The 19906-nt window shown below is 39.9% G+C and overlaps 4 protein-coding genes across 9 annotated transcripts; 2 read left to right on the forward strand and 2 right to left on the reverse strand.

Annotated features, from left to right (window-relative positions):
* Positions 1 to 42: 42 nt before the first annotated feature.
* gga3b (golgi associated, gamma adaptin ear containing, ARF binding protein 3b) lies at positions 43 to 7080 on the reverse strand. The gene is made up of 17 exons (XM_042392126.1): positions 6861 to 7080; positions 5447 to 5531; positions 5257 to 5332; positions 5041 to 5139; positions 4823 to 4946; positions 4592 to 4695; positions 4329 to 4409; positions 4000 to 4137; positions 3664 to 3745; positions 3456 to 3572; positions 3086 to 3334; positions 2906 to 2988; positions 2666 to 2805; positions 2175 to 2458; positions 1893 to 2062; positions 1621 to 1731; positions 43 to 1491 (listed from the first exon to the last, which is right to left on the reverse strand). The coding sequence occupies exons 1-17, from the start codon at positions 6925 to 6927 to the stop codon at positions 1381 to 1383; spliced, it is 2121 nt and encodes a 706-aa protein (XP_042248060.1). The 5' UTR covers positions 6928 to 7080; the 3' UTR covers positions 43 to 1380.
* Positions 7072 to 9978, forward strand: mrps7 (mitochondrial ribosomal protein S7). Its single transcript, XM_042392131.1, has 5 exons — positions 7072 to 7176; positions 8857 to 9048; positions 9139 to 9202; positions 9287 to 9454; positions 9561 to 9978. The coding sequence occupies exons 1-5, from the start codon at positions 7133 to 7135 to the stop codon at positions 9780 to 9782; spliced, it is 690 nt and encodes a 229-aa protein (XP_042248065.1). The 5' UTR covers positions 7072 to 7132; the 3' UTR covers positions 9783 to 9978.
* Positions 9979 to 14981, reverse strand: mif4gdb (MIF4G domain containing b). Of its 4 annotated transcripts, none has more exons than XM_042392135.1 (6): positions 14961 to 14981; positions 13887 to 14006; positions 13607 to 13716; positions 12739 to 12894; positions 12349 to 12441; positions 9979 to 12131 (listed from the first exon to the last, which is right to left on the reverse strand). In XM_042392135.1, the coding sequence occupies exons 2-6, from the start codon at positions 13963 to 13965 to the stop codon at positions 11904 to 11906; spliced, it is 666 nt and encodes a 221-aa protein (XP_042248069.1). In that variant the 5' UTR covers positions 13966 to 14006; positions 14961 to 14981; the 3' UTR covers positions 9979 to 11903. The 4 variants fall into 4 exon arrangements, with proteins under 4 accessions (XP_042248069.1, XP_042248067.1, XP_042248066.1 ...); XM_042392133.1 differs by lacking the exon at positions 14961 to 14981 and adding an exon at positions 14743 to 14846; XM_042392132.1 differs by lacking the exon at positions 14961 to 14981 and adding an exon at positions 14715 to 14827.
* Positions 14600 to 19795, forward strand: slc25a19 (solute carrier family 25 member 19). Of its 3 annotated transcripts, none has more exons than XM_042392130.1 (7): positions 14600 to 14678; positions 17011 to 17171; positions 17430 to 17585; positions 17666 to 17836; positions 18364 to 18544; positions 18715 to 18845; positions 18926 to 19795. In XM_042392130.1, the coding sequence occupies exons 2-7, from the start codon at positions 17040 to 17042 to the stop codon at positions 19139 to 19141; spliced, it is 987 nt and encodes a 328-aa protein (XP_042248064.1). In that variant the 5' UTR covers positions 14600 to 14678; positions 17011 to 17039; the 3' UTR covers positions 19142 to 19795. The 3 variants fall into 3 exon arrangements, with proteins under 3 accessions (XP_042248064.1, XP_042248063.1, XP_042248061.1); XM_042392129.1 differs by lacking the exon at positions 14600 to 14678 and adding an exon at positions 15538 to 15704 and having other exon boundaries at positions 16998 to 17171; XM_042392127.1 differs by lacking the exon at positions 14600 to 14678 and adding an exon at positions 15538 to 15704.
* Positions 19796 to 19906: the final 111 nt, after the last annotated feature.

Below are 19906 nucleotides of genomic sequence, written 5' to 3' on the forward strand. Positions count from 1 at the left end.
CTTGACTTTTAGTAATCCTGTATATGAAGAATTTAATTGACATCCATTGAAAGAAATATTTATTTCTTCATGCAGCAAACAAATGGCACATCATACAGTATGTACAGACCTAACACTCTCCCAAAATCTGCACGTCACATGTTCACATAACTTGTCATACAACAAACGATAGGTACATTACATACTATGTACATTTAACACACACTTCTGTACATCCCCTATGACGATGAGTTGAGGACTACTGGAGAAGGGACCAAAAGGAGGATCGGGTGAACTGATTTATGCAAAGTTATTCACTGCACAGTTCCACTCCACATATCCCACTGCTGCACACTGGAAAGAAATCTGCCTGATGACTGATTTCTCTTTCAAGCTACCAAATTTAAATCCAGATTTTTCAAGTCACATTTTCTAGGTTCAGTGATGCACTGAAATACTAAAAAAGAAAATAAATATGACAAATGTATTCCCAATACTTACAGTGGTAGAAGAATAAACCTCTTTAAATACAGAACGAAAAAATATGGGTACCTAACGACTATAACTAAAAACATAACTGAAATGCTGATGATCTGGAAAAATCACTTTTCATTACGTTCAAAAGAAAAAAAAACTAATCACATGAAATAAAACCAGTGTTGGACTCAGTAGACTCAAGTAATAATGACATATCAATAATAAGAAATTACTGTTTACCTTTACCGAAAGTGCTGTTTGTTGCCTTACCAGCACAATATTCAACATTGTTGGTCCACTAATCTAAAACAGGGCCACATTAGCTAGTATAATTTACTTAACCATGACAAAAATCCTGCTGGCTAAAATAGTCACGCAGTATATTCATGAAACAGTCAACTATCTTCCTGCAGCAATGAATACGTGACAGTACTCTTTATTTAACAGATAAAGTTTCCACTTCAACTCCATCTTAAGAAATCTTTCCAAATCCAAATATTTCTAAATCTCTGGAAATAATTCAAGTATGTTGTCCTGGGTAAAAAGCTCAACCAGAGGAATAAATAAAAGAAGTTCATCTCTTTTAAAATATTTTGTTATGTTGCAACGCATCATGCCAGTTTGAGACCAGTCTTTAGTTTGTTAGCTGTCTGCGGAAAAGTATACAAGCACTGTATAAATAAAGTTTTTAGTGTCTGCTGTTAGCATCTCACTGCCAGTAACAACAATGACCAAAACAAAAGGAACCATAAGGAATGTGAAGCTGAAAGATCAAGTTATTGTTACTTTAACAATGCAGCTGAATTTCTCCACCTTCCCTGCAAACTCTCTCTGGGATGTATGTGACCCCACACACACACACACACCCCTTCATGGAGCACGAACCAGTCTGTCCCTGCTGAGTGGTGACAGGCCTGCACGCTGCTATAGGTGACCCCACATCTCTGGTGGGGGGAACTGGTCAACCTCTCCGACCTCGTTGCACGGACGAACTCCTAACGTGAAAGCCAGTTTGTAGCGCAGGCGCACCTTCTCCTGCAAAGACGCACGCACACAAATCATTCAGCTTTTCTCTACCAGATTGAAAGTTCTTACTGAAACTTGCTCATAAATATTATGGTGTGTGTGTTGTTTAAAATCTTTAAATGTTTGGATGTCACCTGCCTTTAATGGATTGGCCAGCAACATGATCTGGGTAATGGAGGCTGGAGGTAGGACAGGATTAAATGGTGCCAGTTCTGTTCCTGATGGAGTCTGCAGCTTCACCTTCATGGACTGGTGGAAGAATAACGGAGAAGTCACTGTTACTATTTTTATGTCTTTATTAACAAACTCACAGAAGACAGATGGAGACATGCACCATAGTAAATAGTTGAAGCTTGGGCAATGACAACATAGCTAATAGAAGACACATGAATGAACAGAGGAAAGTCTACCTTGGGCACAGCAGCTTGCAGTACCACATTGTGAACAGGCAGTGGCGCTGTGTTGAGCATGGACACCACCATTACCAACACGTCAGGCCTGCCGGGGGGACAGTCAGATGCAAAGTTGAGCAGCACTCTAACACCGTCCTTATCGTAGGCCGTCACAGGCAACACTTTACCTGAGGACAGAAAGAGCGCAGCCAATCAGGAACAGGCAGATATAAGAGAACTATCCAACGAGCTGCTGAGTTTCATCTTAAGTCTCCCTCCCTCTCTTTCTCATCTCCTTACTTGGTCTGATGGCCTCCAGAGGGACGTGCACATTGCTCAGGGAGATGTCTGTTGCTCTGGCCGGGCTGCCCTGGAGGGGAGGATGGCAGGGGGACAGAGAGCGGAACAGCGGGCTGCCTGGGGCCGAGCCGAGGCTCTGGGTCTTGGCGTGGGATAGAGCAGGGGAGCTGGGCATTGTACCCTGGAGAAGAGAGGCTGAGGAGGGAGAGCCCTGCCCAGGCATGAGGGGAGGTGCCGCTACAGGCATCCCAAAGCTGCTTCCCCTCGTCATTTGGCTGGACAAACTGAAAATCACATTTAAGAGACTTTTAAGTACTGCAGACTGGTCAAATAAGAGCACCAACATTGATAGAAAATAATCACCAAAGAACATTTTGCACACAAAATAAACCTCAAGACCTTTTAAAATGTCTACAGACAGAACAATTGGTGGAAAGCACTGATTTTCTGTTAAATAGTGAAGATAAAAAATACTGTAGTTAACTTTGTACCTCTTGTGATCTGAAAAGCCCATCATGGCAAGGTCTTGCAGGTTCTGGAGACTGTGTATGGTGACGGCTGGTTCAGCTGGGGGGAGCACTGGACCTGAAAGAGGTACACTCCCAAACATATCCACGCTTGATGCTGGGGCCTGCAGAGGAGATGAGGAGACAAAAAAAAAAAAAATCACCCTCTCTCATTAGACTTTGACTAACAATCTGCTGTTTGGCACAAAAGAATTTCAGATGTACCTGCAAGGAACTCCACTGACTGGATACTTCACTCAACTTGGGTTTTGATTGGCTGCTCAGAGAGGTAGGGGGGTCATTCAGTCCTGAAAGAATGTAGAACCACAGGCATTTGTATTGTCACAAAGGAGAAAATATTCTATGTTTAACACAGTTTTGGGTGCTGCAGTGAGGATATACTACCTAGAGACAGCAGCTCATCATCAAGGAGAGAGAGCGCAGTGGAGGCCTTGTCGAGGGGGGGGTGACTCGGGCTGCTGCCCTGACTGCCGTGGGATCCACCCAGGCGTTTAGGTGGAGGAGGCAGGACAGGGATGGGGGAAGCCGTGAGATTGGTAGAGATGGGATTTGAGCACAGCGAGGGAAGGGCGGCAGGTTGAGGAGGGCTCGGAGTGTCGAGGCCGGCGAGGTCGATCAGTGTGTCTGTGGTGTCTGTCGAGTGCGTATGACAAAGAGGAAGATGAACTGCAGAAGGTGAATTAGGCAGGAGCATAAAAGCAATCAGGTTTTTATATAAAAGTGCAAAAACATGTGCGTATAGAAAGTCTCTCACCGCTCTCAGCTGTGGATTGAGGCTCTTCACTGTCACCGTTGATCGTCTGCCCTTCAACAATCTTCTTATAGGAGTTGATAACCTTGGAGAGGTCATCGTTGGCCTGAAGGATGTCACCTGAGGAGTCACAGATTATACACAGTGTCAATCAAAATGTGAACACAGAGCTTCTCCAGATAAGAGAAAAAAAAAAAAACAGCCACCAAACCTAAACTGGTGTCATTGTCCTCGGCCTCAGTGGCCATTTTGAAAGCAGCACGCCTCAGCTTGTCACACCGCTCGTAGAGTTCCTGAAGAGAAAAACAAAGGAGGCGCTGTGCAGTTTAAATACTGCAGGGACACAAGCTGATGTGTACTGGTGTTGTCTGATTTTCAGTAGTTTTCAGTAGTAAACATTACATTATCCAAACAATATTCCATAAGCATTAAAATTTTGCACAATAAAATGACTAAAAAATGATAAAGTTGTACATAAGACAACTGATTGCTCTCATTTGTGTGTGTGTGTGTGTGTGTGTGTGTGTGTGTGCGCACAGACACGCACCTTAATGATCTCCTTGTCTGAGTCAGAGGAGCTGTCTTTATTGTAGTGGGAGAGCATCTCAGTCAGCAACTTGACATTGATGTTCACCTCCTCCAGTGTGTTTATACGCTTCGTGACCTTCTGCACTCGTGCCTCATCCTGGCAAAAACAACAGGACACAACACGCTTTATACACACACAGTAATATCCATGTCATGTATGAAAAATATTGTAGCGATATCACCACGGCACACTTAGCCAGAACAATTTTTAACCCAGTTCAACAGTTTTCATGATTAAAGTTAATTTCAGCTGTTCCCATAGTAACAAGCATGTCTGACATCTCTCACCTCTTTCACCATGTTTTTGATTAATCTGTTGGCTTCCTGGAGGTCTTCTGGATTTTTGCTCCGTAGAAGCTCAGCAAGCAGCTACACACACATAAAAACACACTTAAACATCTGTTTACTTTTGTAAAAGTGGAAATGCATCTTTTACTAATATCTAGAGAGACCGTGTTTCATTTAGAGCAAATGATTCTGATAAAATTATGAAGGAAATTCAGAAATCACAACATTGCAGAGCAGATTTTGTATTCCTTTCCATCCCTCACCTTGCCCATGTCCTCATTGTCAAACACTGGGTGTTTGGGTCGTGTCGGAGGAGAGGGGATCAGAGTCCTGTCCAGCGGTAACTCTGGGTCACGTGTCACGAGCCCTGGTGAGGAAAGTGAGAACAGGATTAATAAGATGTCTTCTCACATGCATTGTGTAAAATCATGCAATATGAATGATGGAGTGAAAAGTAAGAGAAATTGATGTAATCTGTCCACATCTCAACACACCCTGTCTTCTAAGTGTCTGGTAGGCTTCACTGATCTTGGCTTCGTTGGGAAAAGCAACAGTCCAGCTGTACAGCATTTCTACAATCTTCATCTTCACCTTCTCAGGCGCACTGTCGCCCAGGTACTGGAAACAAGAGGTGATCAAAAGGAGGATTGATAGTAGAACATAAAATCAGCTTTATGAGCATAAAGTCTAAACCCTTTTAGAGGCAGCTCACCTTTGGAGACACAACTTTGATCAGCTCGTTCAAAAATCTGTATTTTCCGACTTCGTTATGAAACCTTCTCCCGCAGTTCTTCATACATGCCTCCAATACCTGTGCAAAAATCAATCAATCAATCAATCAATCAATCAATCAATCCAGTAATGCCAAGGCAGTTGAGAAAACAAAAAATGTACTTGTTGACATCTATGTAGGCGGAGCCTTTCTTACAGTCAGAGCCTGAAGCGCTTCCCATTCTTGTGGTGAGTGGATTTTGTGGACGAGCAATGTTACAGCTATCTGAGGACTACAAGAAGAAAATCCCATATGAGAAACTTTTTTTTTTCTGGGATGATGATATTTTCCAATAAATAAATTAATAAATAAATAAAAAAGTTTTGCAAATATTGCACAGACATACCCCTCCAGTTCCTTGTTGATCTGATCACAGAAGCCTATGATGTACTCCCAGTCCTCCTGTCTGTTTGTTGGATGGGTGGCTTTATCTGTCACACAGAGACATTTGCACTAATTTAACCGGCGTGTTTGAAGAGCAATATGCTGTCCTAGTACATTTGAATGCACATATCGTACTACTGTGAACACAGCTTCCTGTGACTCTAGTGGTCAACATGACAAAGCAGTAATTTTTATCATTCTTCCGCTTTTGTAATTACTGATATAGCGTTTATTTTGTTGGCAGCACTGCCCAATTATCATATCATTCATATAGCAGGTTGTAATGAGTGGCAGCTTCATATCTGTGCACAGTCCCAGCAAACACTGAGCTGTCACTGTTAAAAGTGACCCAGACAGTGTTTAACTTTATTAACAACACAGTAATATCACAATACAAACAACAGTACATACAAAAATAAATAAATATAACTTTAAAAAGTGAATAAGCAATATTGAAAATCAGCTTAAATCATCCGGCAATGTTGTCCACAATGTTTTTCAAGAGATGAGATGTCTTCAAAGCTTTTTTTACGTTTAAATACTCTGCAGACAGAATCATAGAAAGTCTGAAGTTCAACATAAAACAACAAACTGAAGAAATCTGGCTTTGTGAATATAATGTTTGAGACACAGCATTTTTTTTAATCAAGTTATCAACTTCATTGTTGTTCTTAGACTCTACATTCAAAAATAGGACCATACTTCCTGTACAGACCTTATGAGTCTCCCAGATAATCAGGAAGTTTGAGTCCAGAAGTTACTTGAAAGAATGCCGACATAAATTAAATGAGAAAAGGACTCAGCCTCCTTTTTGCAGAAGGAAAATAAAGGGGAAACATTTAAAAGTCTAAAATTGTGACTGAATTCATTGCAGGGATAAGAATTTCTTTAACTTTATTGGGGACAAAAATCTGTTAAATTAAGTCCAAACATTCCTGCTAACGTTAGGAAACATCACTTTCGAACGATGAAAGGAGTTGAGACACTGACTTTGAACAGAAGTAAAAACACTTGTGATATTACATCCTTTCCACCAAGCCACAGACTAGGAAACAGCCCTGAGAAAGGTTCATTTAACAACGACGCTTTAACGAGAGAGAGCAATTTCGTTGATACACTTTTAAGATTGCTGGGACCGAGAAATGTCTAATCCTCCCTATTAAAGACCCACACAGTGTTTATGAAAGCTCTCCACCCACCCTACTAATGATGCAGACACTGCTAGCACCCCAACACTCTCTACTAGCTGTGAAACAGCAGATATCAGCGCGCTGACAGCTTCCCCACGGCCGGGTTTAACGCCCCTACAGTCTGAAGCGATGTATTTAGCTAATTAACCACATTATTTCATTCATAAAATCGGATTTATCACTCACTGAGCCATGATTCAAGCGACTCCCCTTCCTGGTACGCCATAGCACTAAAAACATCGCGTGATGTCATCAGTGTATGCGCGAGACTACAAATGTATTCCTTGGATTTATTTTCTAAATATCACACAATGTATACCATTTAAAACAAATGTATTTCACCACGGTATTGAAATTAAAACCTGCCGAATGATAGGCTGCTTTTATTTTTTTAAGGCATCTGCAGGAGATACTAACCTGTACCTCCCGGGGTCCTAACTGACGCTCACATTTCCAAGATGTCTGCCTCCCTCTCAGGATTATTAAAACCTTGGACACCGAGGTAATTATCACATTTATAGACGCAAGCAATTATCAGTTGGTGTCAGCACTCTGTTTGATATATTTGTACCGCAGGCGGATATTTGTCTTTATTAGAAAACGAAAATAGAAACGTAACTGACGCGGCTGCGCAGCGAACAATGTCATGACTGATATTTCTGAACCATCAGTAACAAGGGACACTCTTCTGGTTTAGTGTCCCCAATGTGATTTTTCAAAAAAATGGATGGAGTAGACTTTTTACTATGTTGTGAGTTTGATTGTAGCTCATTACTAGTTAAACTTTCTACTTTCCATCAGCGAGTTCTTCTCTATTGGAAATTAATATATAAATATAACTTTACACCACATAACACACCAGTGTGGAATAAGTATGTATATAGAGGAGCAGGAAGGGATTTGGGCTGCTGCTCATTTATGGATGATAATGGACATTCGTTACAGCATGAGGAGTTCTGTGAGAAATTCCAACTCCAATGTACTGTTAAATAGGGCTGGACAATATATCAATATTATATCGTCTTAGATTTTTGATATATAGTGATATGGCATAAGTGTTGTCTTTTCCTGGTTTTAAAAGCTGCATTACAGTAAAAGTGTCATTTTCTAAACTAAGCAGACTGTTCTAGTTGTATCCACATTATTGATGATTATCAAAAATCTCATTGTGTAAATATTTTGTGAAACACCAATAGTCATCCCTATAATATTGTCTCAATATTGATATTGAGGTATTCGGTCAGGTTAAGAGATTATTTTGGGAAAGAGGAAGTAAAATCTAAGTAAGCAACGATGTCTATATTTCTTGACTGAATACTGTATCCTCTCAATATTCCTCTTCTTCATACTGGTAATCTTACCAGTATGTTGTGAAGCATTTTTAAAGAACTCTGTTGGTTCAACAGTTCTATAATGAATAAAATAAATGAGAAAAAGAGAAAATTGCCAATCACGTTTCCACAGCTCAGGGTGATGTTCTCAAAAGTCTTGTTTTGTCCGACCAAAGATACTCAGATACACTTGCCATTAAATGGAAAAAAGCAGGAAATCTTCACGTTTGTGACACTGTTTACCATTATTACTTAGCATGTGACTTAAAGAATTAATTAGAGCTGCAATGATGAGTTGATCTACAGAAAATTAATCAGCAACTTCTGATAATTGTTTAATTGTTTGTCATTATTAAGTAAAAAACCCAAACAATCTCTTGTTTAAGGTTCTCAAATGTGAAAATCAACTGCTTTTCTTTGTCATAGTGTTTTAGTAAATTGATTTTTTTTCTGTTTTTAAATTGCTGGTTGGACAAAACAAGACATTAGAGGACATCACTTAATACTCTAGTAAATTGTAACAGGCATTTTCTAAACTGTCTTCTGATGTGATATAGGCCAAACAATTCATTGAGAAAATAATGGGCAGATTAATTAATTATGAAAAGAATCATTAGTTGCAGCTACAATCAAAGATCAGAAGTGTTGGCTATTAATTTTCTGTTGATACTAATCATTTCAGCACTCATCCACACAAAACTATCAAAAACGTTTAGTGTGCTATTGATAATATCACTAAATATATTTTAAAAAACACATTCAAATCAAGTCAGACAAGTGCCGGATTTGAAACGGCCCTCCACTCCTCACAAGCATACACACAGAAACTTTGTTCTCTGGTGTGTTTGCAGGGTGTTCCTGGTGAGATGGAGCAGATACAACCCGTACTATCTGGAGCCAGAGGTCAGCAAGGAGGCCTACAGCAAACCAGAGACGGAGCTCAGCGCTGAGGAGAAGGAGCAGCGGGAGCTCAAAGCGCTCCGACCCATCAAGGCAGCGACTAGCGGCGTCACCAGCTCTGTGTTCAGCGATCCAGTCCTCAGGTAGAACAAACTTAACATCAGTCAGTCGCGGCGTCTTGTTTAAGTCAAAGCTGTGCGTGTCTGATGATCATTTTTGTCTTTTCTTCTCAGTAAATTCGTCAACATGATGATGAAACATGGAGACAAGGTTTTGGCCAGAGAGATCATGATAGAGGTGAGGAAGCACATCGCTTGAAGAACTCATTCATTCTTGACCTAATTATAAAATACTAAATACTGCTATTTCTCTTTTCCCCAGACGTTGGAGAACATAAAGAGGAAACAGGTGGAGAAATACCACAAAGCTCCACAAGGGAAGAAAGAGGAGATCGAGTGTAACCCCTTCACCATCTTCCACCAGGCTCTGGAGAACTGTAAGCCTGTTGTCGGACTGGCCAGCATACAGAAAGGCGGAAAGTTCTACCAGGTCAGTGACGAGGCAGAAAAACGCTCTTTTGTTGAATTTATGCCAACAAAGCATAAACATAAAGTAATCTAATCACATTCTGATTGGTCTTCAACCTCCACCTTAGGTGCCCATTCCTCTTACGGACAACCGGCGTCGCTTCCTCGCTATGAAGTGGATGATCACAGAGTGCAGGGACAACAAACACCGGCGCATGCACATGTATGAAAAACTTTCCCAGGAACTGCTGGCGGCCTCGATCAAGGAGGGCAACGTCATCAAGAAGAAGCACGAGCTGCACAAGATGGCGGAATCCAACAGAGCCTACGCCCACTACCGCTGGTGGTAGAGCTGCTGCGGGTGTCGTGAGCGTAAAGAGCGAAAGAAACACTTCAGGACTCTTAACTGAGGACTGACCGACTGGAGTCACGGAGGAGTCAGTGACACATTGTAAATAATGAATGCCGTGTTACCACATAAGGTCACTTTTTGTATCGTGTACAATAAACAGTGATGCTGCCACACAATAAACACATAAAACTGAATTAAGGAAAAAAAACTTCCAAGATTTATTAGAACAAATACATCTGCATTAAATGTACAACCCAACCATAAAAAAGTGGTATTGAGTAATGTAAAAATGTTGCAACGGTGTAATAAAACAAACATCGTTTAGTGTCTAAAGCACTCAAACTTCCTAATTTAACTCTTTAGGATCCATTTAATACATCTCTAAACCTATTTTACCCTCATTTTTGTTTACGCTTGGTCTGAATGTGATGACAGATACCAGAGCTTAAACGTAAAATCTTCTACCGCTGCTCTAGAAAAGAGGATTGTGGGACAAAGTGTCTTCGTTAAATTATTTTCCTTTTTTTTTTTTTAAACATTCTTAACTGGACTGATCAGTGGTTGATTTGTCATTTGTCTTATTTACATATTACACATGCAGGAGATGTAATAATTTAAACAGCGTAACATTTAGAGCTGAAATCATTGAGCCATTAGTCAGTTGACAGAAAATAAATCTGCAACTATTTTTGAGAATCCATTAGTCTTAAGTGATATTAAACTTAATATCTCTGAGTTTCGAACTGTTAGTCAGACAAAATAAGCTATTTGAAGTCCTATATTTCCTATATCCGAGTCACCTTGGATACAGGAAATTGCAATGGACGTTAACCAAGAAATGATTTGGCAGATTAGTTAAAAAATAATAGTTAGTTGCAGCTCTAATAACATACTGTATGTCCTATACTTGTGTGTCTGATTCCCAGGCACAGCTTTGGTTGGAGACCTTAAAGCCGTCACTGATTACAATCAACAAAAAGGTATCAACAGACTCCAACATTAAACTGAGTTCAGTTACGTAGTGTTACTCGCGCTGATGAGACCTGAATTTAAGTCTACTTGACAAGGAATGAATGAAAAATACTCAGCTTCATATTCATAACTGACCTGCGTTTACGTGAAAGGAGGAAAAATCCCTCCTCTAGCACCTTGAACGCCGAGCAACAGCTTCGGCTTTGTCGAGTCACTTTTATTACACGCGGCTGTTCTTGTTGTATTGGCACGACTTGTTTTACAAACTTGTGAATCCAGATGTTACTGAAAATAACTCGACGTCTGAATTCGTTTGAATTTGTCAGTAGAAACAGTTTAAATATGAACTGTAACCGATCTTTTGGTCTTTTATTTAAAGGCTGAACGCTGTATTCCGTAACAAAAAAAAAAAAAAGAAAAAAAAAAAGGAGAAAATATATGTATAAAAGAAAAATCCCTGAATTTAAACCACAAAACCGGCCTCACGTAACAAGTGGTTAAGAAACAGTAACACAGGATTCCTACTGGACAGATTAGGCAGAAAATTCCTCTGAACTGCAATTCAAACCTTTTGTAAAATCTTTAAATTCTACTTTAAAATATTTTACTAAATAATTCAAATACAGATTCTCAGTTAATTAAAATATTGGTCACAACAATAAAAAAAAAGGTAAAGCAAATACCAAATCATCCTGCGTCTGACTGGAATGTCAAACTCCTTTTGGATTTGGTAAAAAAATAAGTTGGACTTTTGAAATGTTTTTCTCAAAACAGGAATGCCAGCAAGATAAAAAAAAAAACAAAAAAAAAACATAAAAAATAACTACAGCTTCTCTAGCTGTCATCAAAATTAAAAGTTCCTTCTAAACAAAGTGTACCAGGATGTGGCTAAACCTCGTTAACTGAACTTCAACTTCTTATGAACTATTGCACATTCCACATCCACGGCACCATGTCTTTTAGTAATATTTTCAAACCGAGGGAACAATCCAGCAAAAATGAAAAGTCTTTATGAACCGCCGGAGCCTTTCAAACCCCTCCGCTGATTACCTGGAGGATGTTGCTGTCCTGTCATGAGATTGCTGGTTTTTAATAATCAGTGGTGACTGAGGAGAGGTGTCCAGCCAGCTGCTCGGCACCCGCCGTCCTAGTCAGCGATCTCGCTGTAGTAGTACTTGTGTGCGGTGCTGCTGAGCAACCAGCCTCCGGCCCTGAACTCCAGGATCTCCAGCAGCAGCAGACGGGCCATGGAGGAGAGGCCCTCCTGGAGCAGGAAGCCGTCCCGCAGCAGGAAGAACAGCTCGTCCATCCGCTGGCTGTTCACTTTTTCCAGCTGCTCTCCGATGCGATGCAGCTGCAGCACCAGGCAGTCCACCTGCAGAGGGAGAAGCAGAAGACGTCAGCTCGTTACAGTAAAAATCAACCCCTCCAAAAAAAAACTAACTATGTGAAATCTGGCATCTTTTAATGTATTCTAGGCTTGAAATTTGACCATTTTTGACATGATGTGGCATTTAAAAAGATGTAAAATTATGTATTTTACCAAATCAAGTAAATTTAACGAGAATAAATAACCACAGGCTCTTCCTCACCTCCTCCTCGTTCATGAGAGCATCAGGCTGAGCCAGCCTCATCAGACAGTCATACACAGGATGGACCAGAGCCACCATTGGCATATTGTTCACCTGAGTGTCAAGACATGGGGAAAGCAAATTTTTTTGTTCCTTTCACATCTTTGCATCCCTTTCACACAAGTGGAAAATGAGCACAGCACATAAAAAACGACAATGGCTATTATCAAGGATGAAACCTGAGCTCCAGGCTCATTTTCCCACCACTGACAGCAACAAGAGAGGCACATACACAGTGTTCATGTCTGTGAGAAGTTTCAGGAAATTTAAATCTGCTACTTAATTATCAATATGATAACATGATTGTGTTACTGTATACATGTTTTTCTTCAGACTGTCTCTGGCTCTTACTTTGAGGTAGTCGTAGATGTTACAGATGAAAGTGACGTAGCAGACCCACTCCTGCAGCGAACGCCCCCTTGTCTCCTCACGGTCCTTGAACTCCTGTTGGAGCCGGTTCAGCAAGTTCCTCCTGAACACGTTCCCGTTGCTCTGCTTGGCCTCAGCCTGAATGAGGTGAACATAGAAATGAGGTCAGAAAGAGGGTAGAGTGTGGACAAAAAGTCAGGAAACATAAGAGGTGCTGGTAAGCTGGCTTTAAGAGCCTCCTGTTGCTCGAGTGTAAACCAGCGATTAGGCTTTGATAAGGGAGGGAAGGTTAAAGAGTCTCAATGATGTTTAAGCATCACTTTAGTTTCTTTAATCCGTCTGTCTCAATTATGCTCAGTGTCTTAATCAGGGCAATACCCTAAACAAACACCTACAGTACCAGTCAAAAGTTTGTACACACCGACTCATTCAAGGGTTTTTCTTATTTATTTTTTTACTATTTTCTACATTGTAAAACAACACTGAAGACATCAGAACTCTAAAATAACACATAAGGAATCATGTAGTATATTTTTTTTAACTTTTAATTGTTATAGTGTTTTATAATTCAAGTTCAAATAAATACAAACAACATACAGAACAGGATATGTTTCATATTTTAAGATTCCTCAAAGTACTGTCATACTGTCAGGTGGAATCTAAAATATGAAACATATTTTGGTTTGTTTGACACTTGTTTGTTTGCTACATAATTCCATTTATGTTAAATGGCTTCAGTATTGTTGTACAATGTAGAAACTAGTAAAAAATGAAGAAAAAAAGTCCTTTGACTATTACTGTATGTACAACATCTACTGATATACTGTGATGGACAAGCAGCAGTAAGGACCTGCACGATGGTGTAGCAGATGCGTCCAGCTTCTTTGCTGAACACCTGGTCTTTCAAAGACTGATCCACGATGATGTTGGATACCTTATCCAGGTTCACTGAACTTGGATCTGAAAGACAGAAAAATGCATTTAACAAAAGATGATTTAAGATCACTCTCATGGTGGATGCACAGTGATCATATCTTATTTAAATTTCAAAGTTTTGTAGATTATTTGAAAGGTTTTGCAACACTGACGTTATGCTGAAATCCCTCATAGTAAAAGGGCAACAACCTGACCTTTCAAGGCTGTTTTCAGCAGCATCTGTGTATCCTGGTCAAACGACTGGATCTTGTAATCCTCAGTGGAGTTTTCCATTATAGGTGGAAGCACCCAAAACACACCTGAGAGCTGTCACACTGTGAGGTACAGACAACACTTTATAACATTATTTTACAGGTGTATTTTTTTTCCCCAAAATGCAAGCTTTTTAAACACATTATGATTCCACTTCAACTCTGGGCACAAACTACATTACAGACAGACACCACGGGAGAATTTGTGAGACAACAATAACCACAAAATCCTGTACTGTCATCAAACTGGCTCATTCACAGAGGGATAGGAGGGATTACACGGGCCAACTCGGGTCAAAAAGGGTCACACAATACCTCAAATCGACACATTTAATTCACAACGCAAGAACAAAGTGTGGATTGAATCGGTATGATATCAACTTCTAGGCTGAGATGTATCGTTAGGTCACATGTGCATCACAAGTTACAGGTTACATCTACTCAACATAACGTTAGCTAAACGTAAACTTGACTAACGTTATTTTGGTTTATTGCAGGGTTTAAAAAAATTTATGTAAAATGTAGCGTTAACATTGCTTTGTCGTGTTGTTGTCGACACACGTAAAAAACTAAACCTGACCGTTAATATTGAACTAACCTACCGTTAGCTAGCTTGATGCTCAGTTGCAGTAACCTGGCGTTAACGTTAAGAGCAATTAACGTCAAGTTTTATAACTACACCAAACGTTCCGCCCGCCCGAAAGAAGAGAAAAGCGGCTTAACGTTACATATCGAGTAAGTAGAAAAAATATGATTTAACCAATTACTTACATTTCGTGAACAATGTGCGAAAGTTTACCTATTTCAGATCAGTTTTCGCATCTAAGCTGATCCCAGATGAGTAGATGTAATCAGACGTTACTGGACACAACCTTTCAAAGATGAAGTGTCATGGCAAGATAAATCCCCCCTCCCCTAAAGGACCAGTGTGTAAGATTTAGGAGGGTGAATTGGTAGAAATATTGGCAGAAACTGAATATAATGTTCACAAGTATGTTTTAATTAGTGTATAATTACCTGAAAATAAGAATTGTTGTGTTTTCGTTAGCTTAGAATGAGCCCTTTATATCTACATAGGGAGCGGGTCCTCTTCCACAGAGCCCGCCATGTTGCACCCCCAAGTTTCTACAGTAGCCCATAACAAACAAACTAAAGACTGGCTCTAAAGAGGGTCTTATTTTTCACGAGTTTCGCGGCCACCATAGGTTCTCCTACACAGTGCTTTATACACAACAATGTTCTGTAATCAAAGAACTTCCATTAAAATTGAATATATTGATGATTTTTTCCCACATTTTTTCCATTGGATTTTGAAACAAATTTTCCCTTATATGGGATTACATATAGAGTGGTGTCACTGTAGTATTACTTAGAGACAAATTGAAGAAGGAGAGGTTGTTCCTAATACCCTGAAATTCCTCTGGGAATTGGTAGCAAATTGCTTTGGGCAGACAGGCAAATATACTTTCAAATTATTGTTTTGCCAAAAAAGCATTATTGTTATTGTATTGTAACAAATTTCGGATGTATATATGTATATTAATTTTTGCACAGTACTACTCTTCCTGCGTCAAGGCAGAGTGAGGCAGGGACTCATCTCGCCTCGACATTTATCCTTTGAGTCTGACCCGGAAGTATTATCAGTAATTCATGGCGTGTGCTCGGAACATGAAGTTCTCGTCCTGTTAATGCTGGCTTGTGTACATGTCGGAGTTCAGTACCGTAGCTGTAGCTGTATTTATGAAAGACCTTTACAGCAAGGTAAGTGTCACCTGTTGTAGCTCTGAACGTCGGTGCAAAGTAAACAGCTGCTGTTGTTGTTGTTAGCTTAGCTCAGCTTGTGCCAAGGTCCCCCGGCTTGTCCTCTACATGTTGCAGTATCTGGTCTTCATAAAATCTCATGCCTGTTTGTATTAGTATTATATTATAAAACAGCTCTGACTATTTGTTTTTGTCTAGATATTGATACAATAATAATGTGGAAATATTTTGGGTTTATTACAGCATAAAAATGCGGCCCAGATGCACCACAAAGTCCTGCAGCAACAGACTCTTAAAAACATGAATGTATGAATGAAGTTGTTATTACTGTGTCATGCAGACAACTACTGAGCTTACAAGTCCATAATTGATTATGGACCAGATACAGAACTGTGCTTTTACATGTTCAAATAAAAAGTCAAAACATCAAGAAAACTAATTAGATTTTTTTTCACACCTTCATGTTTACAGCAAAATTCACAAACTTCTGACGAAACACGCACTATATAACAATAGTTTAAAAACAAATAACTAGTTAACTTAAGCCACTTCTTGAAGTACTAGTACTTTACTAGTGTATCTTTGTTCCTTTTTATTTATTTATTTATTGCTACTGTATATTTCTGCTTCACTACATTTCTGAGGCAAATATTCAACCTTTTTTTTTAATCCACTGCTTTCCCAAGGCAACTATTTACTTTGAAGATTAAGATTTGATATAACACTCTGCAATGGGGCAATCTGCATGGTCAATACATTTTGTTGCTAATACTTCTTACTTCTGTTAAGTAAAACATTTTAAATGCAGGATTTGTATTTGTAATGGAGTGCCTTTACATTGTTGGATTGCTACTTTTACTGAAGTAAAGGATCTGACTACTTCTTCCCCCACTGCTGTATTATACCAGAGAAATTAGAACAAATACTAATTAAATAATCCATCTTCACTTAAACTTAAACACGTCAAAATTGAACAACCAGTCCACTCTTGATCATCTGTACACCAGAATATTTTAAGGATTTGTCAAGCTATTTTATAGAAAACTGACACTCTCAAATCATCGCAGTATGATACAAAAGAAAAACTCACACAAACACTTTCTACTTCTCCTAAAACCCACAGCTCATACATTTTGTTTCCTCCTGAATATTTTTGTTGATAAGCGATATGTAACATATGATTCAGGATGATACTTTTGTTTAATATGCATAGGCATATATGTCCTTAAAGTTATTTTCTCTTCAAATGTAAATATAAAGCTCAGCATACATTACAGCACAAATTATTAATAGTTTCTGTCTGCAGTATTGAGAGGAACCTGACGCTTTGGAGACATGGTGGGTTACGACCCCGGAGCTCAGGGATCAGCGCTCTCCTCACAGGAAGCAGCCCTTGCTGGGTCAGCTGCTGGGATGGTCACCCGAGCCCTCGTCAGCCCCTTTGATGTCATTAAAATCAGATTTCAGGTAATGATTAGCCATTGTGCTTATTGTGTGCAAATGTCTGATCTCTTAAATTGTTTACTTGTGGCAGCTGTGCTTCCAACTGCCAAAACGTAGATGTACCAGAAAAATGTTGATATAAACAAGCAGTCACGGTCTACTTTACTACTAGTTTTCTTTGCAGGAGTTGTTACTTGCATCACAACTGTAATAATCAAGACATATGTACCGCTGTGTGTCTCAACCTTGTATGTTCATCAGTATTTCTTTCTCCTCCCGCAGCTGCAGATTGAGTGCGTGTCTTCACAGAGGCGGGAGGGAAGATACTGGGGGTTATTTCAGGCAGCTCGTCGCATCCATGCAGAGGAGGGGCTCTTTGCTTTCTGGAAGGGACACATCCCTGCACAGCTCCTCTCCGTGTGTTTCGGGGCTGTCCAGGTGAAGTCTGTGTCTATCTTAGTCTATCTTAGTGAAGCATTTGACTTGTGTTCGCCTAACTGTGAATGTGTGCTTTGCAGTTTGCCAGTTTTGAGTGTCTGACTGAGGTGGTCCACAAGATGACGCCATATGAGAGCCAGACGGCAGGAGTACACTTTGTGTGTGGCGGGGTGGCTGCCTGCTCTGCTACAGTGGTCTGCCAGCCTCTGGACACACTGCGCACGCGCTTTGCAGCTCAGGGAGAACCTAAGGTGGGACACACCAGCTAACAAAACTGTCACAAAGTCATCTTTGGTTGTAGTGAAGAGTCTCTTACATCAACTCATAGTCATATTTTTTCTAGTATTTAAAAAATAAAATAAAATCTCAAAGTTGGAAACTCAGGAGTGAGTAAATAAAAAGTTTTGTGCACAGTTTTTTTTAATTGATTAACCTCCCCATAGACTGAGACATTCAGGTTTTTATAAGACTGTTATGTGCATGTATATTCAGCCTTTATTGACAGCAGATAGTAGAGACAGAAAGGGAACATGGAGGGACAGATGGGATGGTATACAACAAATCTTCCTGGCCAGAATCAAGTCAGAGACTCACTAAACTCCCAGAGGATGAAGTTTTACCACCCATATAAGGAAATATGCTAAAACATCCAATCAAATCTTTTGTCTTAAAAAAGCCTCAAAGGTGATATTTTTTGGTCTGGTCCAATGTTCTTTTTTTTTGTTGTTGTATTGATCAAGTATTTTTTTGTTCTGATACTTATCCTTCTTCACTTCAGGTGTACAGGAACCTTCGAAATGCTGTGTTTACAATGTGCCGCTCAGAGGGAGTCTTGACGTTTTACCGTGGCCTGTCTCCTACACTGGTGGCAGTGTTTCCTTATGCTGGACTGCAGTTCTTTTTCTACAATGTCTTTAAAAAGATGTTGGATCCACCTTCCAAAACCGGAAACTCAGGAGGTCAGTGAGTGGAGATCAAAGTCGTCGTCCCACCTGTATTATTTATTACACCACATGACATTTACACACACACACACACACACACACACACACACACACACACACACACACACACACACACACACAGCAGTTTGCCTGAGTCTTGTGACTTTTTATGTCCTCTGTCCAAGGAAACCTGAGAAGCCTGGTATGTGGCAGTGGAGCTGGAATGATAAGCAAAACAATCACGTACCCCTTTGACCTCTTCAAGAAGAGACTGCAGGTTGGGGGCTTTGAGGAAGCCAGAGCTCGCTTTGGACAGGTAAGTTTTCCTGTGCGTGTTTTACATTGTTGGAACTCATATTTTGCGTCTGATGTTTATCTCCCGTTTCTCATGTACAGGTGCGGAGTTACAGAGGCCTGGTGGACTGCGCTGTTCAAATAGCCAAAGAGGAGGGTGTCCGAGGCTTCTTTAAAGGCCTCTCTCCCAGCCTCGTGAAGGCTGCACTGTCAACAGGCTTCACTTTCTTTTGGTATGAATTCTTCCTTAATGCCATGCGTAACCTCAAGGAGAGACAGAGAGAGAATAGTTTCACCAAAGATGCAGAGGACAGTTAACGAGGGAACAGCGGCACAATCACGCACACAGGAAGTGAAGTCATGCCTTGTTCTTTGCTTGCACTTGGACATTTATCAACCGGGTCGATTTACACATAAGGATGGAAAAACAAAACCTAACTTTATTTGTTGTTGTGGTGTCATTATACCTCAGTTGTACAAACACTTATTTTTCAACAAATGTATTTAATATTTTATCCTGTGTTTTTAAGGTTTATATATTCTTGCTTTTAAAAGAAATATGGCATAATAACATTTTGTGGTCAAACTGAACTTTGCACATTTTAAGCTCCAACTTTTGTTAAGGAAACAAGGCGTAACTTTGTCGTTGTTGACTCACATTTTTGACATTTAGTCATTAATCTGGAGTAGAGAATTGAGTAAAATTTGCTTTGGGATTATGTGGTGGTATTGTTTATAGATAAAAAACATGAGCCACATGAGTGTAATATTTATTGTATTATGTTTTGTGATGGGGAAAGAAGCATTCTGTAGAGTGTAGGCCAAACACACTGTTCATTAAGAGTATAGAGTTAGTTTGTGACACTTAGTTAAACTCTTAAAAGTCATGTGTTGTTTGCCAACATCTCTGTCAAGCACTGAAACCTTCAGGTCATCATTTTTTAAAATAAAATGTTCAAAATTTTTGTAAAACTTGAGTCCTGTGTGGTCCATTGACAAGAGGTTACATGAATGTGTGTGAATCGGAAAGAGCAGCCAATGGATTTATGCTGTCAAATGTAAACCAGTGTGTTTTTAAAGCAG

Source organism: Thunnus maccoyii, chromosome 18 (genome assembly GCF_910596095.1).
Source record: "Thunnus maccoyii chromosome 18, fThuMac1.1, whole genome shotgun sequence".
Lineage (NCBI taxonomy): Eukaryota > Metazoa > Chordata > Actinopteri > Scombriformes > Scombridae > Thunnus > Thunnus maccoyii.